Raw genomic sequence first — 26,900 nt, 5'->3', positions numbered from 1 at the left:
TCATGGCAGCAGTAGTTCTCCATAAGCAGTGCACTGTGTGGACCAGGGCCTGCTGGTTGTTTGTGCCCCACCACGGCGGGCCGGCCGGCCGGGCCGGGGGCCAGTGTGTGTCTCTGGGCTGCAGATGGTAATGTGGAGAGCTGCTCGGCACGGCAGGTGTCCGGTGGCTCGAGGCCCAACGCTCCGAGTGGGAAGCAGCCGACTGGAAACGCTTGTTTTTGTTCTCTTGGCTCTGGGCTGCTCCAACCACCACCACAACCACCACAACCCCCCCCCCCCCCCCCAGTGTGTCTACCCAGAGCTGGTGCAGCCAGGCCCCCCCAGCGAACCTCGCCAGCCTCCTCGGCCACACAGACCTCCGCCTCCATTGTCAAAAACGGACCCCTTCTGACCTCATTATACCGGCATCCCATCCCCCCCCCCCCCCCCCCCCCCCCAACGCAGTGGCTTCCCCTCTTAGAGACACACACACACACACACACACACACACACACACACACACACACACACACACACACACACCACACACACACACACACACACACACACACACACACACACACACACCACTCTTCCCAGCACCTTTAACCCTCATCCACCGCAGGCCAGTTCCTCTTTTCTTTCTTCCAATGACCGCAGCTTCACTCCACCATGGCCTCTTAAGCAACCCCCCCCCCCCCCCTACCCCCCAAGTCTCCTCCAGGACGGCCATCATTAACATCTCTTCATTTATTTCAGTGGCAGTAACAGTTTAATAAACATAGTTTGATAGTGGCAATATAACCGGTAAATCCTGTCACCTCCTTCGTACGGTTATCAGTGAAATCTTATCTCATCTCATCTCTCTTATCTTAAGGCTGTGACACACACAGCGTGCACTCAGTGATGATCAGGGAAGATTATCAGACCCATTTAGACAACACTACAGGATGTGTTCTGGTAACTTGTACACCTCGGATCGCCACGTTAGGTGTTTAGTAATAATGTTTATTTTAAATGGCGCCTTTCTCCCACTCAAGGCTGCGTTACAGTGTCATGAGCACACACGGAAGTTTTGGGATGGATTGGGGCCCCTGTTCGGAGCGTCGGCCCCGGTGACTCCCCCCGCGCGCCCCCGTCCTTCATTATGTAACGCGTGGCGCTCCCTCCGACGCCGGGGGGCCCCCCGGTGTTTACGCTGGCGGAGGCTGTAACTCAACACCCGCCCGGCACCCATCGCCACCACGCCCTCCTCTCGTACTCATTTAGCCAGGCACAAGATGGCCTAGTATCGTGTGCCAGCCCGCCCCCCCCACCCAGCACCGTCCTCCCACGCTGACTGGTGGAGGCAGAAATGCCCGAGCGGTGAGCACACGCTTGGCGTTGGAAGCGGAGGCTATATCGGGCGCGCCCGCGAGGCCCAAGCAAGGTGTCGATGGTGGGGTTTGGGGGGTGGGGGGTGGGGGGTGGGGGGGCGTTTGGGGAGGATGACAACCGCCCGGTGTACTGCGAGGCTGCGAGCCACTCATGGCTCCTCAGTCGCTGCATGAAGAGGCCTCGTCTTTGTCAAAGAGAGTGTGTGTGTGTGTGTGTGTGTGTGTTTGCGGAGAGACGAGCGGTAATCTGGATTCTGGAGTGACGAGGGCAATACCGGAACACACGGTTATGGTCGTGGTCGGGGAGCATGTGGTCCAGACGTGACCCCGTCTGGCGTCGTCTGCGATGAATCCGGCTGGTTCTGGTTCTGTTCCCGGAGAGGGTGTTCCCAAGCCGGTCTTGGCCAGCCGGGCCCCCCCCAAGGAGCGAGATCCAGAGGCCATGCCAGGAAGTCGGTATGAGCGTTCCCCGATGGTGTGTGTGTGTGTGGCCTTCCGCGGTCACATTTGAATAACAACTTTAATTCACCTTGAAATGGTGTGTGTGTGTGTGTGTGTGTGTGTGTGTGTGTGTGTGTGTGTGTGTGTGGGTGTGTGTGTGTGTGTGGTGTGTGTGTGTGTGTGTGTGTGTGTGTGTGTGTGTGTGTGTGTGTGTGTGTGTGTGTGTGTGTGTGTGTGTGTTAGTTTTAGATAAAGGAAGTCTCTTGTTGCTGTTCTTTGCCCAGCTGTTGGGACAGGTGTTGATAGCAGCTGTATGAACGGTTTTTCAGGCGTATATTCAAAGTAGCTTCACTCCAGAGAGTCAAGTTGCCTTCATCCCCCCAACTCCCCCCCCCCCCCCAAATCCAACGCTCTACGTCTAACATGTTTGCATTTGTTCTAGTTTTAGATTTTCTCATTTGTCTCGTGGTTTTCAATTCAAATGGAAATCTTTTGAAGTACATAATCTTTTGTTGACCTTGTTTCTGATCCGTGTTGAAAGGGTCCACATGAATCCAGTTGGTATTGAGGATCAACGAGCTACACATAATGACTGATCTGTACCCTCTATAGGGTCGATTCTGCTTTTTGGTTTGGGATTCGTCGCTGTCGCCTCCCCGAATGTGCTGACCTCGTGTCTCCCTCCCTCCCAGACCCCCAGTGCCTGGTCCGAAGACGCCCAGCGAAGAGGCCCCTGGGGGGGCACAAGCGGTCTGCATCCTGGGGCAGCGCGGAGCACCTGAGAGAGCAAGCGACTCAAAGTGGTTCTCTACGAACACACGAGTTCTACTCGTTTGCTCAACCTTTTAACAGTGCCCACCGGTACACCTAGTACCAAAACCTCTCCCATCAGGTTCTTTCTGCGGGTCCTTTGTTACTGTCTTTGCTACTCTTATGATTCTTTTGGTTATTTCTTATTTTTTTCCCCGTTTTAATTTGGTCCTCCATTTTGAAAATGTTGGCTCCTCCAGTGAGGCCCAGCTCTCACTCCCCTCTCCCCTCTACGCTGCCACCAGGTGGCCAAACTGAGCATCAGCTGCAGAAGCGCTCTCGTCATGTTGCCCCCAGCGTGGGCTGCCAGCACCACCAGCACAACCACCCCCACCTCGCCGGCCAGGCAGCGGGCATCACACAGGTACCCCCAACCCCCCCACCCCCCCACCCCCCCCCCCACGCTCACCACCCCATATCCGTGGGGAGATCTAAATACAGCATATATTGTGATGTAGACCGCATGGCTCGACATGGAGAAACACACTGGATTGTATTTAATTGTACTCTTACCACCACAACCACTGTACGGAGAAACTGGACATGCCATTTAAATCAAGGGCACATTCGGTGTATAGATCTTAAATAATATAGTGTGATCGTTGTTATTGTCATATTATTGACAAATGAAACCCTTGCATAGGGGTGTGTCCCTTGATTATCGGAATTCACTTTGCTTCACAGAAATAGTCGGTGCATTTGCTAACTTCATTTGGGCCCCATGTTTTTTTATTCCGTCCAACTACTTCCCCTTCAACAGGATATGTGTCACTACTTCTCCATTAATTGTAATCGCGTCACTACTTCTCCCTTTTTAATACGTGTTTGCGTGTTCTCTCCAGACCATCCCGCTCAACAGGCTGGCCTCCAGGATGCGTCGCAGCGTGGAAGGACTGAACCTGGAGCTGGAGGAGGTGTTTGTGTCTGAGAAGTCGGACGAGCAGGTAAAGAACCGACGTCCGTCCGCACCCCGACTCTGACTCGTTGGGAGTCCTGTCACTCGTCCACCCCCCCGCGTCCTCCCTTCACACATGGTGTCATGTGACCTCCTGCTCCGCGCCTCACCCCTCTCTCCCTCTCCCCCCCCCCCCCCCGTTCTCTCCCCCAGATCCTGGACATCCCGGACGGGCACCGGGCGCCGGTGCCCGCCCTTCGGTGCAGCAGCGGGTCCCAGAGCGAGCCCTCCCCCACCCCCATGGACCCCTCGCTGTCCCCGTCCCCCTCCCCCTGTGCCCTGGACCCCTCACTGCTCTCCCCCCAGCACTCCCCCTGTCCCATCGACCCCTCTCTCCTGTCCCCGGCCCACTCCCCCGGCGCCCGGGCCAAGCCAGGTCAGAGAGCCGCCTCCTCCCCCCCGCCCTGACGGGCCGTGTTTGTTTCTCTGCGTCGTGCGGCTTTTTCCCTGACTCACTGGAGCCTGTGTCCTCTTTTCTTTTTTTTTTAGATCCCGCGGAAGGCGAGAACCCCCGGCCCTCCGCGTCCACCTCCCCGCCGCCCCCGTTCGACCTGGACCTGACCCTGCTGAGGCCCTCCTCGTCGCCCCACGTCTACAAGACCTACTCCTTCCAGAGGCAGCCCCCCGAGGGCTGTGAGCGAGTCCGCGCCGTCGACGAGGCCACGTGAGTCACAAGACCGGGATTAGACGGAGAGATGCCTTATCCGTCCCCCTTTGGGGGAAACCAGGTATCAAGTAGCTCACAAAGTCGGTCAGACTGGCCGCACAATTGACAAACAACAGAGCGGACAAACAGTAAAAGTCAGTAGAAAGTGAGCGTTGTTGCACATAATTTAAATTGCATTTAAAAAAAGGATTATCATGATATTATCCTTGATAGGTGGGTGTTCGCATCCTGAAATGACCCTGGTCTCTCCCTCTTCCTCCCTCTCCCTCCTCCTCCCTCTCCCTCCTCCTCCTCCTCCTCTCCCCCTCTCCTTCCCTTCTCTCTCCCTCCTTCTCTCCCTCCCCCTCTCTCTCCCCCCCTCCTCCTCCGACTCCCACTCTCTCTCCATCCCTCCGTCACCAGGTCTGCGTCAGCGGGGGAGCCCGTCGCACAAGCCAGCTGCCCCGACCCCAACAAGGTCAACTTCACCCCCCACGGTGGCTCTGCCTTCTGCCCCGTCAGCCTCCTCAAGCCCCTGCTGCCCTCCGTGGATCTCCTCTTCCGGGGCCTGACGGTGTCCCCCGTCTCCGGCTGCCCCGGTCCGGTCGCCTCGCCCACCACCACCACGCAGCTGGGTCTGCAGTAGGGCTGCTACCGGAGACCGCCCGCCCGCCCCTCTCGCGTCTGGGCCCCTTACACGGTCCCCCTGGCCGGTGGGAGGACGAGGAGGAAGCGACGACCCCGAATGCTTCTTTATATTATTTTTATTTCAACACACCCGCGTGTGTCCATCAGTCGTCGTCACGCCGCGGTCGCTCCGACCGCCGTGTGCATGATGACCTGCGACAAAAATCATTTTCTAAAGTTGTGCGTCAGTTCCACTTAGTTCGTAGATCTAGTGTTAAGTGTCCAAGGACATTATTACCTCAGTTGTGTTTTTTGTTATTTTTTTATCTGGCTGCTTGGTTCTTTGAGACGCCTTTCGTTGGATCGTTACTGGTGTGATCCCAGTATCCCCACCCGCCCCCCCCCCCCCCCCCCCCCAAACTAATGGTCATGAGACTCGTGGATGAAGTCCTTCTGTCCAGGAGGAGATGAAGAAGAGTGCTTGTTTCATATTACTGCATTTCTTACTAGGGGGTTTCTTTGTAACAGAAGAAAATAAAACAAGAGTATTGCAATATCATTTCGCTAGATGTAAAAAAAGGAAACGGCATTCTGATAATGCCTCTTTTTAATATTGTTTTTGCTGCATATTAGGTAAGATTAAACACAATACCTAAAGCACTTAAAGAACGTACAATAACTATCTTCACATGGTATGTTCAGACACAATTGATAAAGTATGTTTCGATGCCCTCACCGTTGAGTGACGGGTATAATTACTTGATGCATTTATTGTACTTTCAAAGAAGCTGTTTTTATTGACGTCCAGTTTGTTTCTCTTGTTTCTTTGTTTTTTTTAAACAATTTCTCTGAAGCTAAGGAAGCTGGTTGGGCCTATTTTGTACTCGGATAACAAGGAGGCTCTTTAGTTACTGGGTTCTGTTCTGTGTTCACCCTTTCATTGTTTCTAGTTGTCTCTTGGCAGAGTTGTACATTTCAAGGCAAACCGGCTATGGCTTCTTTACAGTGGCCTGCGCAAGATTGTATTTGCCGATCCATATTAACTAGCTTATAGGAATGCAATGATATTGTGTTTGGATTAGCCACTTAAATCGTCAGTGCCACCTAGCATCGGTTTTTCTATCACAGGTGCATTAGTTCCTCATGTTTGCTGGTAGTCTTGTTCGAATTCCGCATTTAAGTGCTATGTGAGTACCGTTGATCATATCGATAATGACTGTTGTCTTCAGTTTAATCCTATGCAACACTTTCTTTGAACACGTTTTCAAACAATGCCAATATTCGAGCAGCTGTACAATGAAAATGTGTGTCATTTGTTAATCTTTGTTTTTTCTGAAGGAAGGATGGTTATTCATATTAATATGAATTTGTTTTCATTGTTACATTATTCTTCAAATAAAACCAAAAATGAGTTATTGATTCTAAAATTTGTCCGAAAAGTGTGATGGCCAATCGATACTGCTGCTTCTCATTGTTGTCATCCTGTACCTGACACGTGTATTTTGTATTTGTTTGTGATGCTCCGCCCTCCTTTACACTCCAGGCTCTCTGATTGGCCAGAAACGGTTATCTTTTGTCGTATTTGGACCAGTGACATTTCTCCACATTTTAAGCCCACGCAACGTTCTAACGTGGGGCCATCAAACGAGTTTATAGTAGCCTTTACACTGCCGTTTCATATAACTAAAGCACAGCATTATTTAATCCCAATTACCAACACCTTTCCGTCCAGTTTGTCTAGAGAACAAGGGATGTGTAAGTGTAACTATTGTATATAATAAAATATAGACCCAGTCTCCGGTTTTAACTGTCACTCGGGCCAGGCCCTCAGTGCGGGCTCCTCGCCGTCTCGGGGTCCTTCCCCATTCCAGCTTTCACGCCCTTTCTTCGCATTTCCTTCAATAAAAACACAACCGATCCCACGTGATGTCGGGGTTCACAACGATGACGTAGAGCTGCTTAGACGGAACTCTAATCCAAATGTTGGTCCGAAAAAATGGTATTTGATTCATAATGCCTTAATAGTTTATATGCAACGCAATAAACCCTGTGGTACGATTTGGGGTATAGTGATCGGGATTGATGAAAACGGGAGTGAATTGCTGTCTGAGGTGCTGACTCCGACCAGATTGTCATTGTGTGTCGGTGGTAAACCGGGGGATATCCGTGTTCGTGACATCGGCTATAGTGGAGCGGGACGCGGTGCCGAGGGGCGCAGGCAGCGGGACGGTATCGGTGTCTATACCCGGACTGAGTGACAGCATGGCTGCAGGGAAGGGAGACAAGTCCGGTGCCTCGGCAGTGCTGCAGAATGAGCGCTTACGGTTCATCGTGTGCTTCCTCGGGGTCTTCGTCTGTTATTTCTATTATGGTATACTACAAGAGACTATGTGAGTATTGATAAGCTCCCTGCCATATGTTGGTACATTTCATTAGCAGTATCAGTATGTAGCATTAATAAAACTGATTCTGCACCGGGTTGTATGCTTGGACGCACTGACAGTATTTACAATACACGATTTCTTGAATACATTCTGCATGTAAGGTGTCTATATTGAATAATGTGTAATCGTGAAAGGTGTCTAAATGTTAAGACTCAGATGGCATGCTCATGCCTCAGTCCCTAGATGGACCGCGGCCGTTTCGGGTTACAACACTGCTTTACAGTCCTATCCAAGCAACGGTCTCTTTGTGTGTTAAATTATTACACAACTGTGTGTTCGTCCTTTTCTTTAATACTTACCTCAAACGCTGCTACCCAACAGCTACCTGTGTTCAACCGACTCATTGTTAACGGATTTGAGTTATTCTTTTGATGCAGCACTCGAGGGGAATATGGACACGGGGAGAAGAAGGAGAGCTTTCGATTTGCACAGACACTGGTCTTCATTCAGTGCATCATCAACGCTATTTTTGCCCGGATCTGTAAGTATACTTAAACGTATACTTAAAAGTCTCAAAAGGCTTCCCCACCACTAAGATGTGCTTTAATGTGACTACTACAACTCTTAACGCTATACAATGAAATATATATGGATTATTTGATTGGGTCTTGTTTTTTTTTTTTTTTTTTTTATGTCTTCTCTTCGTCAGTGATCCAGTTTTTCGAGGGTTCCCGGGCAGACCACACTAAGAGCTGGCTCTATGGCCTGTGCTCGCTCTCTTATCTGGGAGCCATGGTTTCCAGTAACTCCGCTCTGCAGTACGTCAACTACCCTACACAGGTGTGTGTGTCCTTCAAATAGACACGGCGTGGGGATCCAATGTAGCTGGCCAGGACTCGTTGTTGTAGTCTTTGCTAATACAATATGTGATTTCAAACAGGTGTTGGGGAAGTCCTGCAAGCCTATACCTGGTAAGTGTCACTCATGCTTTCGCTCTTGTTCTCTCTTTCCCTCTCTCTGTCTCGCTCTCAGTCTCTTTGATTGAGTCATAAAGCAATAACTTGGTTTCATAACTTCAAATTTGTGTCCTTGTTATTTCACATGGCACCGATGCATGTGCCAACGTGTGCTGGATTACATCACCGTGTCCTTTCCTTCGTTAGTATCAGGACGTTTCTTCTCAGATTGGTTATCTACCTGGACACACACACACACACACACACACACACACACACACACACACACACACACACACACACACACACACACACACACACACACACACACACACACACACACACACACACACACACACACACACACACACACACACCCCTCCGTCAAGGTTCCCTGACATAGAGGCCATGGGGAAATCTGCCTAGCAGAGACATCGATAAAAAATTCCCCTTTTCCCTTCAAATCTGTAATTTCCGACCGTGTCTCCCTTCAGTGATGATCCTGGGCGTGACGATACTCAGGAAGAGGTATCCCATGGCCAAGTACCTGTGTGTGCTTCTGATTGTCAGCGGCGTGGCGTTGTTCCTCTACAAGCCCAACAAAGGGGGCGCTTCCACGGACGAGCACCTCTTTGGGTTCGGCGAGATCCTGCTGGTGGGTGTGACCCCAGACTTTATTGACCTACATTTCCGTTGTCTTCCGTTTTTTTTATCTTACCGCCTGCTCACGAGGAGAGGTAGGGTGCCTGGTTGGCTATGTGTGATCTTATAGAGAGCAAGAGATTCACGAGGGACCGTTTCACACGCTGTTCCCCCAACGCATGCCCTAGCGCTACCTTTGCATGTTGTTGGTTAGCGAGCCGTGTTCCTTTCCTTCCGCACCGTCGGCACTCATCGGCGCGTCGTTAAATGTGCAGCCTTAGCGCTCTTGTCACTGTCTGCCGTGCTTTTTTGTTTCTGCTGAAGCTGCTCTCCCTGACCATGGACGGGCTGACCGGCGTGTTTCAGGATCACATGAGGACTCGCTTCCAGACCAGCGCCTACCACATGATGCTCAACATCAACCTGTGGTCCACGTTGGTGCTGGGACTAGGTGGGTCTACTCCTGCTGTGTTTGGTATCCAACGAGGGTTTTCTTCTCAATGTTTGGTTGTATCCCCACTGTGCCCCTATACCTGCACCAATCAGATTTAGGAACACGCGGTGATAATGGTGTAGAAATCCTCAGTAAAAGCCTGCATTGTAGAGCAGCATTTGTGATGTGGGGGGGGGATGGGTGTAGTGGCGGTTCTTATTGCGAGGTTTAAATTAGGGATCGACCGGTTAAATTTCCTCAGCCTTAGCCGATACGCCGATACCGATTTTCTTGAGACGATTTTTATTTTTTTTTATTTTTTTATTTTTTAAAGGAACATTTATTGAACTTCAATATAAAAAACAATATTTAACAAATAGTAAAAACAGGTGAAGTAGAACAAGTAAGAACAAGTAGATGAACAATATTTAACAAATATTAAAAACAGGTGAGGTAGAACAAGTAAGAACAAGTAGATGAACAATATTTAACAAATATTAAAAACAGGTGAGGTAGAACAAGTATAAAAAAAAAATAATAAAAAAAATAAATAAAAAAAATCGGCGAAAATCAGCCGCGTATCGGCCGATACCGATACACGTAAAAACCGCGAATATCGGCCGATAATATCGGCCGACCGATATATCGGTCGATCCCTAGTTTAAATTTGCCACTTCTGATTGAAGCGGATGATATGATACTCACTCGCTCGCTCGCTCTACTACTTGCAGTGGTGTTGTGGACCGGGGAGATTTGGGAGTTCCTGAGTTTCACCGAACGTCACTCTAGCATCTTCTACAACATTCTCCTGTTTGGATTGACCAGCGCGTTGGGCCAGGTAAATCCATCCATACATGCTAATGTATAATCTGTAAACAATGGTCTATGATCAAGACGCAGACTTCCTGAGATAACAGTCTTGTTTTCCTCCCCCTAATTTCTTCATTTGTGTTTTCCGTTCCTCCACAACAGACCTTCATCTTCATGACGGTGGTGAGCTTCGGCCCGCTCACCTGCTCCATCATCACCACCACCCGCAAGTTCTTCACCATCCTGGGCTCCGTGCTGCTGTTCGGGAACGTCATCACGTCCATGCAGTGGGTGGGCACGCTGCTGGTGTTCCTTGGTGAGGAGACTCGCGGCGTACAGGCGTTATGACCGCGGTGCCGAGGCTCACACCGTCTGGTTTAGCTGAACCTTAGGGATTCATCCAGAGCATGTTACTTGCCTACTTTGATTTCATTTTATTGGTAGATGGTGAACGATTCCTTATAAAAATATTTTTTATGTATATATATATATATATATATATATATATATATATATATATATATATATATATATATATATATATATATACCTTTTTTTTATTTCACACGTACATAGCTCAATCCAGAATTCCGAAGGTGCAGTGCATTTAGATTTACATTCAGGTCATTTAGCAGAAGCTTCTATCCAAAGAGACTTGCAATTGTTCATTTGTCAGAAGAAAGAAAAAACAATATATCGCTGTTGGTACAGTAATGATGTTTATAGGAACAAATAACAAGCACTTGCATGCATGGTCTCCTTTATAACCTCCTAACCACATCTTGCTTCATTTTCAAGGTCTTGGCTTGGATTCAAAGTTTGGCAAGACCCCGAGAAAGCCAACGCACTGAAGAGCATCTGCAGAACGTGGAAGGCAACATTTCAGGACAAATGGACCTTAGTAGCCAGAATCACACATCCAGCACCAAATGGTTCATTATTTTTCTGTTAGGAATCATCTATTTCCTCTATGTTCCTCTAACTGGCTCTTGACAGGTTTTATGTGCAACCTAATTGTAATGAAGAAATATATATTTCAACTCCGCCCTATGCTGTGTCTGTACTTGCAATATGTGAAAAGAAACTTGTACGAGGATAAGCCCAGTGGTGTCTACAATTCTCACAATCTCATGGAATCATGCAGAGTAGAACACTAAGAACTGGGGGAGAACCAAGATGGAACAGAAAATGGGGTCCTTGTTGATGTTGCCTCCCAGTGTTTCCTTCAGGATGAATGGATGCTGTTTAAAACACTGCTAAGGAAACATCAGCCAACACGTTTACCTGGTGAATTTTTGATTTAGACAATACCTGGTTTACATTTATTCATTTTTCTTAACGTTCACATTGACAGAAAGAGCTTCTGAAAAACATTGAAGGAGTTTTCACCAATAAAAAGTCCCTGAAAATCGATATAACATATTTGAAGTTGAAAGTAGATTGCAACTTATAAAGGCCATCATTGAATGTACCCTTTTGTGTCATGTGCATTGTTGATGTTGAATTAGTTTGACATTTCATGTGAAAAAAAGAAAACGATCATAAAAGGGAAATTTTCTTATTTTAATCCAGCCATTGCAATTGTTTTCTTCAGTGGATTGTACTGTATTTATTCATGTCAAACAGTGACGCCTGCTTTCATGTCGAGATTTGACAGCTACTATGAGACCCAATGATAGTCTGCCTATTTTCAGGGCGTTGGAGTCGATTGTATAGGCGTAAATGCTATGTAATTCCATTATATAAATTGTTTGAGGATTCTCGTTCTTACAATTCTGATAGGTTTTAACAATTAAATTCTGAAAATATTTGCAGATAACGGAATTATTAATAGGGGACACCATCAAGTATTTCTGAACCCCTATAGAGCACACGTACACATCATTGCACCTTCAGTGCTGGTTACATGTGTCAAACTGGTTGGATTTTTTAACCACCAGGGACGCAAATGACTTGAATAGATTTCTTTTTACGTTTCGCGCTTTTCCTTTTGACCCTGCCCCTCTGCCGTAGTGGTACATAGACCAGCCATTACAGGTGCAAATCGTGTTATTGTACATATTGGGAGAGGTAACAAGGACAGCAAACATGTTGGCCACAGTCAGCAAGCAGCTTAGGAGCCATCCGGCGGTGAGTATAGTTTTCAAGTAAAATACCTTTAATGAATGTAGACTAATATGAAGTCTTTATTTGACAAACGACCCTCGCTAGGGAGGCTTTAGAACCGCGCCCGACGCTAGCGTCGAGGCTACCTGGCTAGCTAGAGGTCAAAACTTGACCCGTTCACTTAAGGATTTCTACAATTGCATCTCGGATTATTTATATGAATTAAAGTGTCGAATCGTTCAATTGGACGTGTCAGAAACTCCTAAATGGCAGAGGGAGCATGTAGGCCTGTACGGTATGTGTTCAGGGATTGACCGCAGTAGCCGCTGGTTAGCCACCGGGATGCTAACTGACAGGCTGCGTGCCGACCCTGACACAAGTCTTACATTTTTCCCCACGTTTGTATTATTTCGTGTAAACAAACAGATGTCGACTTTTTACATTTTTAAAATTCAATTTTAAATGCGCAAGGCACATGGTTGTATCTGACACTCAAGGACGAGAGAGGTGAGACGAGGACAAGGGTAACGTCGACCTACGAGAACCTTCTATTTAATTCTCTGAATAACGTGTACTTGGGTGGTTGTATATATGTACATTTTTAACAACTAAATATCACTTTAAACAGTTTTGCGTGTTATGTCCGAGAGATCACCCACTCAGCGTTGCATCTCGGAAGTTTCTTCCTTGATTATTCAGGGACTTGGTTTTCTTGTACTTTAGGGGGCTAGGTTTAATGTTTGGCACCTTGTGACTGATTTTAATAACTGTTATTAATCGTTCTTATGCACCTTATATCCTTTCCCACAGCTTATCCCCCTCTTCTTTTTCATCGGTGGAGGCGCTGTCATGTCCATGATGTACCTGGCTCGTCTTGGCATGGGCCCCCATGTCAGGTAGGCCTGCTGACCTCTCTCTCCTACACCAATCATAATGATGATAATAATAATAATAATAATAATAATAATAATAATAATACATTTAATTTAGAGGCTCCTTTCAAGACACCCAAGGTCACCTTACAGAGCATATAGTCATCATTCAAAACTATGTAAAACAGACTAGGAATAAAAGGAAAACAGAGGTTAAACATGAAGAATAATAATAATTAATAACACTCAAAGACGCCTAAAGTGAAGGGGGGACCTCACAAACCACCACCAGTATGTAGCACCCACTTGGGTGATGCACGGCAGCCAATCTGCGCCAGAACGCTCACCACACACCAGCTTGAGGTGGAGAGTGAGGGAATTAATGAGTCAGCCAATTATAATCATGAGTCTCCTACTTAAATCATCAAACTCCTACTCCAATCATCCAACCCCTCAATCCTACACCAATCATCAAACCTCTCACTCCTACACCAATCATCCAACCTCTCTCTCCTACTTAAATCATCAAACTCCTACTCCAATCATCCAACCTCTCTCTCCTACTTAAATCATCAAACTCCCGCTCCAATTATCAAACCTCTCACTCCTACTCCAATTATCCAACCCCTCACTCCTACTCCAATGATCCAACCCCTCACTTCTGCACCCATTATTCAACCCCTCACTCCTGCACCAATCATCCAACCCCCACCACGATTCATAATGCAGAGAAGGCTGATTTCAGGGAAAGATGGCGTCAATACTTTATGCATGGGACGCCGAACACATTAACACCAGGACAGACTGATGGCTCCAAACGATGCACTGACACCGAGGGGGTGACTCGTATTGACTTCATCTCCCTCTACAGCTGGGATCGCAAGAACAACCCTGAGCCATGGACCAAAATGGACCCAACTAATCAGCAGAAGGTTAGTTCCGCTGACCCCCCCCCCCCCCCAATCCATCACCCAGTGACCCGGTGTTAACTGAAATGTCTTGAAAGTTTTGCACAATTCCGATTATGTTTTGACCAATCATGTTGCTGGTTCGGAGCTGTGAGATTCATCTCACTGGCGCATGGGACTCCTCAAATCACATTCAAATCGTTACCAGGTCACCTATAGTGTACATGGCTGGGGATATTTCACCAGTGTTGAATTACACACTTTCAAAGTAGTCCATACATTTTTTTTTTTTTTTATTAAAGCCAAATCCCAAGTAAGTTATTCAAATATAATCAAATCCTAGTTATGGGTCTGTTGAATGACATGGATTAAAAAGAATAATGCTAAAATAATATACAGATATGTATCCAGCTGTTCTGCCCTTTCTATAAAACATAAAATAAAAAAACTAAAATCGAGATCGAAATTTGATTAATGGCCCAGCCCTACCACTTGGTCTTCTCCCGATGTTCTCTGGCCATGCTTTCACCCCCTAGCAGCGGGTGTTGGTCCAATGTTCATAGTGTCTTGTTGGCTATGTGTGATCTTATAGAGAGCAAGAGATTCACAAGGGACCGTTTCACACGCTATTCCCCCAACGTCTGCCCTAGAGCTACCTGTGCATATTGTTAGTTAGCCCCAGTGTTAATTTCCTTCCTCATTATCTTATCGGTACACCATCTGCTTTCTATTCGGCATGTGGCTCAGGCAGAGTTCCCGTTGTCCGGTAATTACCGGTCTTTGACCGGAAAAAAATGAGGAGGACCGAAAATTCTAAATGTCTCCGGTCAGAATGGAAACGAACGATTGGAAATAAGGCCCCGTACACACGGAGCCGAAACGGGCGAAAACGATCCGGTTTCGTTTTATGCGGAATATTCAAGGCGCTGGTTCTCCACAGAAAAAAGTGGAGCGCATCAACCCTGCGCGCATACAGCATGCGCGCTGTATACAAACATTCAGTCACGAGGAGATTCAACCTTTTAAATTGAGCAGCATCATTTGAATTGTGTTTAAATATGCTACATTTGTTTAGCCAATTCATGTAAAACAATGAGGGTTTTGATTGTAGCGTAGCCTGTGATAAAATAAATAAGTTGTTACATTTCGTGCACTCGCTCAAATTGATCGCTATAGACTACCGTAGGTTTATGAACTAAACGGCGGCAAGCTAGCGAAAGCCGGCGGCAAGCTTTGCGGAGTACCGGTATTTAACAACCATGGCGAATCAAAGTATGATCACACACTTCTTCTTCTTCTATATATAGCCTGCCTATCAATTTTTTTTAAGTGCAATAAACACGGACAATATCCGACCGATTTTCTTCCAATTTGACCGGTAAAATTAAACCTTCCCGGTCACATGACCGGCATCAATTTCTTCTAGCGGAAACACTGGGCTCAGGTGGTAGAGCGGGTTGGCTGGTAACCGGTTGCTAGTTTGATCCCGGCTCCCCCTGAGTGTCAAGGTGTCCCTGAGCGAAGACACCTCACCCTCACTTCTTCTGAGGAGCCGTCTGTCGCCTTGCGTGGTTGACACCGCCTTCGGTGTGTGAATGGGTGAATGTTAGGCACTTTGAGTGACCACTGGTTAGAAAAGCGCTGTATAAATGCAGTCTATTTACCTTGCACCATTTATTCCCATCCCCTTCCAGTTCTACGCTGTGAACATGGACTACAAGACGCTGAAGAAGGAGGGACCTGACTTCTAAATACCCAACCGTGGTCTCCGCTGGGCGGGTCCTTTGCCGAGCCAATCGGTTCCGTCTGCACAACCACACCCCCCCCCATACTCGCCCTCTCATCTTCACCCTCATTCCCTCTGGGGGGGGAGACCCGCTCACCATCAGCCTTTCTGTTCCTCTGGGTGCTCTTTGGTTCTTCTGGGTTTGCTCATCGCGTACCTTTTTGAACCATGTCATCAATTCAACTTTCTCATGGTTGTTAATAAAAAAGGAGGTTTATCTCCAATGTACAGGGAACAGATTGTCTTGGTTTTTGTGAGTAGTGGGCTTATTTAATTATTTGGAAACGAAAACCTGTCTGCACATGCGGTGCTTTATACCCCTTGGTTTACAGCTTGTATCCACTAGCTCTGCTCTCTTCTTTCATGCTTGTTCACCTCTGCCCAGACTGTCGGGCAAAACATTTACATTTAAATTCAGGGCAATTACCAGATGCTTTTATCCAAAGGGACTTGCAATCAGTACATTTGTCAGAAAGAGGAAGAACAATATATCTGTGGGTACAGTAAAGATGTTCATAGAACTACCGGTAAGTGCAAACGCTAACATTTGTTAGGTTAACCCATTCCCCATATACAACAAAGATAGGTAGGATAAGATGCTACACGATGCATGCTATTTTAAGTGCCAGGACATACAAATAATAAGGGCGTAAGATGGGTGGGAGGGGGAGGTTATGTAGTGTCAAGGGTCAAGTCTTGGGTCTCTTGCGGAAGCAAAACCCTAGGATCTTAATCCGTTTTTTTTTTCAAAAAATATATTGCTATGTTTAAGACCTTACATATGACCATCGTAAAATAACTAGTTTTCGGCCTCACCACTCCTTGAATATAAACTATGGTGCAGCATTACAGGAACACCAGTGAAATATGGCGCCCTCTGTTGGCGATTGTTCGAGTCTAGTGGCGTTAATGCCGCATTATCAGCACACACGCAACTATACGTGCGGCCTTGTTGCCGTGCGAGTGCCAGTTGTACGGAGTTGGTTTCCTGTGATCACAGCTTTCGTGCGAGAAAAATTAATGAAAGACACGTTTGCACACAGTCGAAAAGGTTGAGCTATAATTGACTGGAATATAGCAATAAGCACTTGCAACGAACAGCACTGGCTTTTTTTTTCTTTTTTTTTTGCTTTTGCGTGCGTGTTTCCTCTTATAGAATGCCATCGCTCTCTGCCAGATGAGTTTGTAAATGTCAACGGGTCACAGTCTGTTCCTCCCTCCAGCTCCGGAAAAATTCGACGAGGATAAGCAGCCGATGCACCGCAGAAAATGTCAAGGAGACCTTAATGTTTGAATAGAAGCCCACGCTGAGAACGTAATCCTCCACAGAAGTTTATTGGTTCTTGTATAGCTTTAACGGATTAGTTTAAAGTTAACTTGATGTGTTTTTTTTTCTTCTGCTTGTTCGTGCTTCTATTTTTGCAGGTTTAACTTCCTGCTCTTGTCTTGATAATAAAGGAACGCATGAGGCAGTGACCAAAACTGGATAAGCTTTGTTTGGATAACTGTTATTCTAGAGATTCCTTTAGGATGGACTTAGCAAAAACATATAGTTGTAAATTAAAGAAATTCTTAGTAGGGCATATACCATATCATATTGGGTATTTTAATACATTAAATAGTTATCCGTGGAAGGTGTTTTACTCAGTATTTTAGCTTATGTTTTCTGTCTATACTTAGATGAGAAAATTAGGAAATGAATATAATTTCTCTTGAGTCCTATCAGTTATTTCTTCAGCGCTCAGACTTGAAAAGTGTAAGGGCCTTCCGCCACCACTAGGGGTCACTCGATCAGAACAACAATTTACGGGGTTAGAGTGCATCGTGGCGTGGGATCATAGGGGTGGTCATACTTATCTAATTACCATTAGATGACTCTTGCAGATAGGCCTACAGCAGTAGATAATAATATCTACTGCTGTAAATAAAGTTAATAAATTAAATAATGCCGTTATCCTTGTTCAAAACAATCGCAAAGAATTAAATGTATGATCGTTTTCGATCGTTGAGTTATAACGTTACAAATATCGTACGCATTTGCTTGGTGAAGACCTAATTATCATCAGCTTAACATATATTTCTTATTTAGGTCTCTAGTAGTTTACTGTTTCCCAGGATTCGCAGGCGACCAAACACACCGTCACCTTGAATACGACTACGGATTCATCTGGGTTTGAAGATAACATTTGGGATAATGTAAGTAAACAACGCACACAAATACATAAACTAGGTATTAATTTTTAGATATTTGAATGAGGAAACCTTGCATACATAAGTCCGTATTTTGAGTCTACAGGCGTAGGCTATCTGTCAGTTTATGTTGGTAAGTTGAAGCTAATTCTCTGAGCAAAGGTGGCATGTAAAGTGTAAATGCTTGTTTGGCAACACAACACATGGCGTGAAATGGGTTTTACTGATGCGTTTTAAACAGTGACATCGAAATCTTAACTTCGTAGCAAGGGACAGGGTTTCTCTAAGTGGTTGTACTGTCATTTTTGTTAACATAATTTATTTACATTAACGGATGACACGTGGAAAAACCCACAGGCCTTTACAAACTCTTACCTCTGTTAATCAGGAGCCTCTATTCCAGCTGTGTCTGATCCTCCCTCGAGCCCCCCCCCCCCCCCCCCCCCCCAATCCCCTGTGCACCCCACTGACATCTGGTTGCGTAGCCATGCCCCCGTGCCACTGGAGCATTTGACCCAAATCGTTATTACATGTCCTTCATTGTATTTACCACAACAACATTTTGCGCTGCTGGTCAGTCTGTAAGTCAGAGTGAAGTTATGCATGTCCTTTGCTGTCTCTTTGCATATTGACATGGATATGTGTTTGAGTACCACTTCAGAAGACCCAAACCGAAAATGGTAAGGTTTGCCTTCTATACACACAACAACGAACGCACTCACTCACTCATTCCCTGATGTGAAATGCAAGACACTGAGGACTGCAATGAGTGTCGCGTTCTGTGAGTGAGTTGGAAAGAGAGAGCTGAAAAGAGCAATATTTCTAAACCAATCTAGAGCTGCACTATTGGTCAGAAACGAGCCAGTATTGGATCAAAATAGCCTCATATATAGGCAGCAAGTCGAAACCTGCAGTGTCACACCATATTTCCCTCACTCGTAGCTCTGGACACCTCTGCCATTTCTTACAAATTAAACTCAAATAATAGCTCGGAAATGTTCATAAAGTAACCTTAATGCAGGATGGACAATGTTGTTGTTTTTTTTGCAAATTATGCATGGACACTTTGAGGCGTTTGAGGCAACATGCAAGGGATGGAACAGAGGCTACACAACGCTGGTGTTGTGGTTTCTACCAGAGCGGGGACCGCTAATAAACTGTCGTCTTCAATATTCTTTTGATGGATGAAAAAAACAAAACAACACCAATAAAAAAAAATAACATCAGACCACAGTTCAAATTGTCCTTGGCAACTATGTTTGGATTACATTTTTTTCTCTCCCTCCTCTTGTATCCATGGCAGGAAAGCAGGTCAAAATTTAAATAGCTGAAAATAGAGCATCTGCCTGGGTCTTGTCAGTCAGAAGCGGGTAATGAAATATGGAAATTGGGGCGCTCTTCAAAGAGACGCGGGCCTTCCAAGTCGTCCCGGGTCTCCGGCAGCTCCCCCCCGCCCCCATCCACGATGCTCTCGCCCTAGCACCCCGCCCCTCTGCAAGGCGTGCTACATTTCCAGGTGCGGCGAGCGCGGCCTGCGCCGCCAGCCGTGCCAGCTCGTTAGCGCTCACAAGCTGGCAGATACGGCAGCTGGCGTCATTAAACTTCAAACCGGCTACCGACCCGGGGCGCTGCCGCGGGGAGACGCCATGCGCTCGCACGCCAGCCAGCAGCCCATTAGCACCAAGCTAGCACCGGATAGCATCGCCCCCCCCCCTCCCCACACACACACACACACCCTCAGCGACCGACCACACGCAGTCAGTGCTCTTCACGCCGGACCCTCGGCCCCGGGTGGGGGGAGACTTCACGGTATTTGTTCGGCGCCCGGTACCGGTGTGTTTGTGTGTCGTTTGGTTGCGTCGCCCCCCCCCAATCCTGCCTCAGGTTTTTTTTATCGGGAGTGTCTCCCCTGGCGACTCTGCGCAGTGATTGAGTCATGAATTGTAATGGCCCGATTACTCTCGTCCCTTTGGGTTTGCTTAATGGCCGCTGGTAACTGGCGTTGGCGGTCCGGATAACAGAAAAGCGTTTGACAGTCGTTCCAAACAGCCCAGTCTCTGTGTTCCTTACATAATTGCTCTTTGCAAGAGAGGCTCAAGGAAATACCTTTTTCTGGGCTCTGCATCCTCAGAAGTCTCCTTCAAACGTCTCGCTATTCCCCCGCCCAGCTCCGGGGGTTTCATCAATGAAGTGCACAGCCCCCTCCCTCTTCATGTCCCCCTAGTTTAACTCGTCCACCCAACAGACCCGCGGCATTGGGCGGCAGAGCCTCTAGGAAGCGTCGAGGTGTTTCGACAGTACACACTGTCACACCGCACTCCTCTGTGGATCGACACACCGCCGCACGGCGCACACACACACACACACACGCACCCGGTCCCAGGATCCGAGCCGTCTGCTTATTTAAATATCACCAACTGGCGGTGAGAGCGCTAGTGCTTAGCAGGATTCCTTTACTGTACGGTGACTACAGAGCTGTGCTCCTGAACAGCCGAGCTCCATTAATGTGCGCTAAAGCTTCCTCTGGGAGTCGCCGGGGCATGCTGGGAAGAGAGGCAGCCCAGACCTTAGTCATAATTCAGCTGTGGTTGCTAATGAACACCGAAGCGCACACCGATGTACACACACACACGCGGACTCCACACATGCACACACACACACACACACACACACACACACATGCACACACACGCACGCACGCACACAGAAACACAGTTGGACGCACAGAAACACAGTTGGACACACACACACAGAAACACAGTTGGACACACACGCACAGAAACACACACACACGCACAGACACACACACACACGCACAGACACACACACACACACACACCCCACACCCCACACCCCACACACACTCTGCACGTAGAGCAGCTTCGTTGGAGCAGAAACGAGGCAGAAAGTGTAAATCCATACAGCAAAACAATAGGGGTCTGGTTCTTATTGGCCCTTCAGCTAACTCCTCAGACGAGACTATTTCTGTTGTTGCGGATTTCTGCATTTATATAATTATCCCAGTGGAGGCAGAACACTTTTCGACCCTCGCCTCTCTGGCCTGCTCGTCTCCTCTTTTCCCAGTAATGAGTCTGTGTTGTGCTGTCGTAACAAATGAACGAGAGGTTAATGGCGAAGGCCAATAGGGCATCTGATTGGATCAGCCGCCTTGGGACTTCCTGATGAGCACGGCTTATTGTCAAGCCCCCCACGCATTGATTGCCCACGTCAACACAGACGGCAAGGTCACAAAGCCACGCCGTGATGGACCTCACCGGGACTATCACTCTCTAATCTATGCAAAAACCTCCAAGGACCCTGTGGAGTAAACAAGACATTCACATAAATGTGCACATCATCAATTCCTTCTCCACCTCTGTATTTTTATCTCAGTATATTTGCGTCTCAAAAAGCCTTATTTTCAGTGTCTTCATTTATTTTCATTGCGTGTACTTTCCTTCCTCGGGTGAGATTTCGGACCGTCCTTCAGAGAAATCCGGAAGACTTGTACCATTTCGATAGACGTGTCCTCCGTGGGTCACCGCAAACACATGTGGACGCTGTAATGCCCGTCTCTGCCACCGGGAGGCAGCAGAGTGTTTGCGGCAGCAGACGCGGCGGGCCAGCACCTCTCTGTAAGCAGTTGACCCTTGCGGCAGGAAGGGACAGAAGCGGCCGCTCTCTCCGTGTTCCCCCTGGCCGGCGGCCCTTACATCGGGCAGCTGGAACGGGGCGGACTGAAGGAGCCGCGCTGGGTCCGGAGTAGCACTCCATCTGTCTCCCTCCTAACACCACTACAGAGAGGTAGAGACGGATAGAACCAGAGACGGGGGCGCCCGCCCTCGCCAGCTGTCACTGCAGCCAGCATCTGCTCCGAGACAAGGGAACTTTCCTCTCCTTGCCATCTCTCTCTTATTTGAAAGGGTAATTATTTTCCTCTTCGCACTTTACCGCGTCGACTAATGAATCAGCTCCTTGTGAGTGCAGGGTTTTAGTGGTTATCAAGCGCTGTTGCAATAAGGAAATGGTGGCTTTTGCTTTATTTGGATGACTGTGTATATGATCGTACACAATATGGATTTAATGAAACCGCTGCCACTTAGTGGTGAGGTGTAGTTCCCGGGGTTAAACACAGGGGGCGGTATAGCCTCTTGGAAGCCCTGACACAGAGCGTACAGAGCTGGAGCTCAGAGCATCTCTAGGGAGCCATGCACAACATTTAACATGGAATACTTCTTTAGCCTTAAAAACAGCTAATTAAAATAAATACATGGCCGGGACAACCCCTCCGAGTTATACTGTGCAAAAGTTACTTTAAATAGGAGACTCAACGTTTACAGTAAACTGCACAGTGCCGTATTCATTTATAGTAATTTATATTCATTTTTGCAAAGTTGCAAGTATGCAAAACAATTGAAGTCATTGTAATGTACTGTATAAGATCCACGTTTATGGTAGCAGCTGGTCCAGCTCATAGTCTTAGCTGTATTTTGGCCTTTATGATGTTGATTCAAGTTAATTTATGCTGTTATTGATTCAATAAATCATCAGTGATTCAGGTCGTGGAAGGTCTCTCCGAGCTCTGTCTGCATGCATTGGCTTGTGCATTCAGTGTTGCACCTGTGTGTCTCCTGTGAACGTCCCGACACACTCCCTGTAACATCCCCCTGCCTCCGCCTTCGCGCCCTTCTCACTCCCTGTCTCTTGGAGCTCTGCTATTTGATGTCAAGTACGAAGGAGAGACCGTGAAGGAAGGGTGCATTTATTTATTTCCCCTCTCGAAGGACACATTGTGATGTTCGGTTTGCTTGTCGGTAGAGGGAGAGAAATCTCATGAAATCGCATTTCCGCTCCGACAAAAAAACTTATTTTTACAGTCGATCGGGGAGATATATAAACGTTTTCTGAGCAGATATCTGGGGGTTGCCGTCGCTTGGTTTCTGAACACCATGTCTCTCTTGGAACTTGCATCTCATCCCCGTAAAATATCATTGGGCGCCTAATACAAGGACGATGCGATTAGTAGGCTCATAATGCTCTCTCTTGATTGGTTTGCGCTGGAACATTAGCTCCGTGGAAGCTTGTTATTTGTATATTCTGCCCGCTGGGTTTAATCTAGCTCTCAGTGGACTCCAATGTTCACCCGTTCTTGATGATTGGCCGGAATAAATGTGTTGTTGCGTCTCCTTTTATCAGTGACCCGCGTTGTTTGTTTCCAAAGCCACCATCCACTCTTATGAAAATGCATTAAGGTAAAAAAATAACACATAAAAACATAAAAAACAAGGACATGATGTTTTTTTTCCGGCTAACTAAAAGGTGGAAACAGGCTCTTATATAGTGGTGGCCGCGTGGATGTGACTCAGTTATAATAGGTTCATGGTCATCGTCTCAGCAGAAAAAATAATAGTTTTTTTTTTTTGCGTCCTCTATAGATCCTATAGCAGGACTTTTATTATATATACTTTTATTATTTTATTATATAGCAGGACTTGTTTCTTATTAGAGGTAAATTATGATATTTTTGTTGAAGTTTACTTTCCGGTAACAGAATTGGATTTAGTCGGGAAAAGCGTAACCAGTTTTTTATTAAACAGAATTAAAACTAATTATTAATTATTAAATCTGAATGCTGTACAGATAACTCAATTGAGTTCTCATATTGGCTAAACACTTAAAAAGAATCAAACATCAACTACAAACAAATACAGAAAATAAACAAAAATACAGAATGAGTGACCGCAAACTGGCTGTTGGAACCGTCGTCATGGCAACCAACAGTTGGATCGAGGTAATATCGTTGTACTCGCTGTGAAACAGTTGAAGCCGGGACTACTATGAGGAGTCTCAGTTCCTCATAAACTGAACCAAATATTATGAAGTCTAACAAAAATCTTCCCAAAATGAACAAACTAAATTTCACATTTCCCAAACTGCTAAAAATACAAAATAAAATAATTACTCCTTCTCCGAGAAAATTTAAATACGGCACAGCTGTCTTGGGAGTTTTTACATGTACACTTTCTACCAGTGTACATATTTATACTTATGAGAGAGAGAGAGAGAGGGGGAGAAGGAGAGAGGGGTGTTGTGGGGGGGACAGGGTGGGTGTACGGGGAAAGAGAGAGTTGGGAGATCCCGAGAGGAAAAAAGGGAGAGAGAGGGGGATTGTATGAGAGGGAGAAAATGAGAGGGAGAGAGAGACCTGTCTCAGTCCAGGGATCAATGCAAACGTCGTCCTCCAGCACACAAGCATTGTATCGATTGAGCCACTCCTCTCCATATGAAGGAACTACTCATCAAACTCGGTTCAGCTCAGCAGCATCTGGTCCGTGGTTGAACCCCCCCCCCCCCCTGACCAATCGGCAGAGCCGTCTGCATGCTCGCAGTCGCTTACCGATAGCTTCCCTTATAAATAATAGTATTATCGATGGTAATACAATCCACATGTTGTTGTTGTTGTTGTTGTGTTGTCATGGGGATTTTTTGTGTGAGTGCAACGCAAACAGCCATTGGGAGATTGTGTGGTGGTGGTGGTGTACCGTAGGCACACACACGTGCCATATTTACACAGTTGTGTTATGTAATCACGCGCTTCCATCACCAGGGGTGAGTGACACCTCCACCCCCCCTCCTCCCCCCCACCCCCCCCCCCCCCCCCACCCCAGCCCCGGCTGGAATTAGGAAACAATCGCACCATTTACAAAATATTGATTTACGTGGTTACGTCACACTTCTGTAATTAACGTTCGTTTTGTCTGCGCCCAAATTAATCAACCGATGTGAGGTTCTTGGAGATGCCTGCGCGTGAGATATTAATAAAGTTTGATTTGACTTGACTTTGAAAGCGGCCATTTTGTACTTCAGGTACTTAAGATTCCGACGCATCTGTGGCAGGCACACAGGTCTCAGCGGCACGACCCCACTGACCCAACGGACGGCCGAAAGAAAGTAAATGTACAAGAGCGACATTGTGAGAGAAATAAGGAGATGGAGGTTACGTGCTGAGGAATTATTGTTGCGGCGGGAAAGTTAATGATTGGTTTCTACGACAACCCCGACTGCCGTCTGACAGAGAGCTGTCGACCGAGGTGTCTGGGCAGGAAGCTTCTGTTATTAATACTACGCCAGTGGCTTAGTTTAGGTGTTAACTGTTCCTCCCTCGCTCTCTTCAAGACGCCTGTCTCTGCTTTGGAGCATATGCGTCTCTCTCTCTCTCTCGCTCTCGCTCTCTCTGCACACACACAATATGTTGCGGGTATTACTCTCACAAACGCACTCTGTCTGTCTGTCTGATCACACACACACACACACAATGTGTTGTGGGGTATTATTCTCACATGCACTCTGTCAGAGCACACACTCTGTCTGTCTGTCTCTCTCTCTCTCTGCACACACACCCACACACACACACACAATGTGTTGTGGGGTATTACGCAAACACCCCCGCACACAGACAGGCGCTCACACAGCCCCGCAGCACACCCTGTTGTGGGGACGCGGTGTGCGCTCAGGTGCAGCCCCAGGGACCCACTGTCCCCTACTGTCTACATGAATTAGTAACACGCCGTGCACCCCGCGCTCCCGGATCACAGCCACGTGCGCCGCAACATCTGTGCACGTCGGCACACACATCAGGCCGGCTCGAGGAGACCTTGAACTGTACAGCGCGATCCAGGCCGCAGAACACGCACGCACGCACGCACGCACGCACGCGCACATCCAACACAAACATACGTGCATGGCCACGCACACGCATGCTTGCACACAGACACGCAGGTCCCGATCTCACACACACACACACACACACACACACACACACACACACACACACACACACACACATCCCTTCACACCTTACAGCAGCATAGACATCACTCCCCGCCTCCCCCAACCCACAACCTTCAAGATGTAACCCGTCGTTCGGAACACCAAGTGAAGGGTGCTCCTCTATCGAGTTACTGACTCCATACTTTACCAAGTACTTATGGTTTATATACTGCCTAGGAGTAACGCCAGACCCCCCCCCCCCAACCAACACCACCCCCACCACCCACATCAACACCACCAGCACTCTCCACCCACCGGCACCACCACCCCCCCCCTCATCCTTCACCCACCTGGCCGGCCCGCTTGGCAGGCCGCTGTTGACTGTCGCCCGTCTCCGCGGCCCCCTCAACCCGCAACCATCGCCCCCGCCCTCGACTGCCTCCCTGTTTTTCATCTCAATCTGATATCTGTTGGATCTCTCTCTCTCTCTCTCTCTCTCTCTCTGTCTCTCTGTCTCTCTCTCTCTCTCTCCCCCTCCCTCCCTCCCTCCCCTCTGTTTCCAGGTCTGTTCCTCTCTCACTTGTGTTCTGGCCCCAGGGCCGATCTCTCTCTCTCTCTCTCTCTCTCTCTCTCTCTCTCTCTCTCTCTCTCTCTCTCTCTCTCTCTCTCTCTCTCTCTCTCTCTCTCTCTCTCTCTCTCTCTCTCTCTCTCTCTCTCTCTCTCTCTCTCTCCCAGCCACGCAAACAGAGCGGTTGCCAAGAGCGGCTCTGTTGGCCTGCGAAGAATTTACATACGAAAATGAGAGCCAATGTTGTTAATAGATCCGCAATTAAGGAAACAGCCGAAGCCTACAAACGGCGACGGTCTCCATTACTTTACCGATAATAGAGTTTCTCGCGCGCTGGTTTTAAGTGGCTAACCTCATTACCGTTTCCTTCGTTCTCGTCATTCGCCCCCCCCTCGCGTGATTGGTAAGACGACGATGGACGCGATTCAGCGGCTTTGATTATCGGCGTTTCCTTGACGAGAGGAGGACGACAACGTCACGAGGAAACGGTCTACTTAAAAAGCCATCAGAAAGCAAAGGGCGTACTCGGCTTCATCTCATAGGACGCGAAACCCGCCGCTTTTTTCTTTGTTTTTCGTCGTCTGCACATCAGCAACTTTCACCCACCTGCCGAAACAACTCCAAACTCAACTTTTTCTTCT

At 47.5% G+C, this 26,900-nt stretch overlaps 3 protein-coding genes and 1 long non-coding RNA gene across 4 annotated transcripts; 3 read left to right on the top strand and 1 right to left on the bottom strand.

Annotated features, from left to right (window-relative positions):
* Positions 1-1,426: 1,426 nt before the first annotated feature.
* fam117aa (family with sequence similarity 117 member Aa) lies at positions 1,427-6,261 on the top strand. The gene is made up of 7 exons (XM_060070505.1): positions 1,427-1,811; positions 2,489-2,583; positions 2,852-2,970; positions 3,449-3,550; positions 3,715-3,937; positions 4,051-4,225; positions 4,631-6,261. The coding sequence occupies exons 1-7, from the start codon at positions 1,702-1,704 to the stop codon at positions 4,851-4,853; spliced, it is 1,047 nt and encodes a 348-aa protein (XP_059926488.1). The 5' UTR covers positions 1,427-1,701; the 3' UTR covers positions 4,854-6,261.
* A 464-nt stretch (positions 6,262-6,725) lies between these two features.
* slc35b1 (solute carrier family 35 member B1) lies at positions 6,726-11,626 on the top strand. Its single transcript, XM_060070508.1, has 9 exons — positions 6,726-7,224; positions 7,656-7,759; positions 7,928-8,058; positions 8,159-8,189; positions 8,669-8,829; positions 9,141-9,267; positions 9,981-10,087; positions 10,222-10,375; positions 10,858-11,626. Exons 1-9 carry the CDS (start codon positions 7,097-7,099, stop codon positions 10,908-10,910), a joined length of 996 nt encoding a protein of 331 aa, XP_059926491.1. The 5' UTR covers positions 6,726-7,096; the 3' UTR covers positions 10,911-11,626.
* A 402-nt stretch (positions 11,627-12,028) lies between these two features.
* On the top strand, positions 12,029-15,966 carry LOC132471659 (cytochrome c oxidase subunit NDUFA4-like). The gene is made up of 4 exons (XM_060070886.1): positions 12,029-12,189; positions 12,976-13,061; positions 13,909-13,969; positions 15,640-15,966. Exons 1-4 carry the CDS (start codon positions 12,148-12,150, stop codon positions 15,694-15,696), a joined length of 246 nt encoding a protein of 81 aa, XP_059926869.1. The 5' UTR covers positions 12,029-12,147; the 3' UTR covers positions 15,697-15,966.
* Positions 13,514-13,746, bottom strand: LOC132471738 (uncharacterized). The gene is made up of 2 exons (XR_009528911.1): positions 13,663-13,746; positions 13,514-13,588 (listed from the first exon to the last, which is right to left on the bottom strand). It is a non-coding gene; the product is annotated as an uncharacterized LOC132471738 (long non-coding RNA).
* Positions 15,967-26,900: the final 10,934 nt, after the last annotated feature.

This window comes from Gadus macrocephalus, chromosome 2 (genome assembly GCF_031168955.1).
Source record: "Gadus macrocephalus chromosome 2, ASM3116895v1".
Taxonomy (NCBI): domain Eukaryota; kingdom Metazoa; phylum Chordata; class Actinopteri; order Gadiformes; family Gadidae; genus Gadus; species Gadus macrocephalus.
The sequence above is the reverse complement of the archived record's forward strand: the minus strand, read 5'-3'. Positions and strand labels throughout refer to the sequence as shown.

Bases quoted from the DNA above. Each gene is read 5' to 3' on its own strand.
- fam117aa (XM_060070505.1), top strand. From the start codon at position 1,702: ATGAATCCGGCTGGTTCTGGTTCTGTTCCCGGAGAGGGTGTTCCCAAG. The intron at 3,938-4,050 runs GTCAGAGAGCCG...TTTTTTTTTTAG, and splicing joins CGGCGCCCGGGCCAAGCCAG to ATCCCGCGGAAGGCGAGAAC. The intron at 4,226-4,630 runs GTGAGTCACAAG...CTCCGTCACCAG, and splicing joins CGCGCCGTCGACGAGGCCAC to GTCTGCGTCAGCGGGGGAGC.
- slc35b1 (XM_060070508.1), top strand. From the start codon at position 7,097: ATGGCTGCAGGGAAGGGAGACAAGTCCGGTGCCTCGGCAGTGCTGCAG. The intron at 7,225-7,655 runs GTGAGTATTGAT...CTTTTGATGCAG, and splicing joins GGTATACTACAAGAGACTAT to CACTCGAGGGGAATATGGAC. The intron at 7,760-7,927 runs GTAAGTATACTT...TCTCTTCGTCAG, and splicing joins CGCTATTTTTGCCCGGATCT to TGATCCAGTTTTTCGAGGGT.
- LOC132471659 (XM_060070886.1), top strand. From the start codon at position 12,148: ATGTTGGCCACAGTCAGCAAGCAGCTTAGGAGCCATCCGGCG. The intron at 12,190-12,975 runs GTGAGTATAGTT...CCTTTCCCACAG, and splicing joins AGCTTAGGAGCCATCCGGCG to CTTATCCCCCTCTTCTTTTT. The intron at 13,062-13,908 runs GTAGGCCTGCTG...CTCCCTCTACAG, and splicing joins GGCATGGGCCCCCATGTCAG to CTGGGATCGCAAGAACAACC.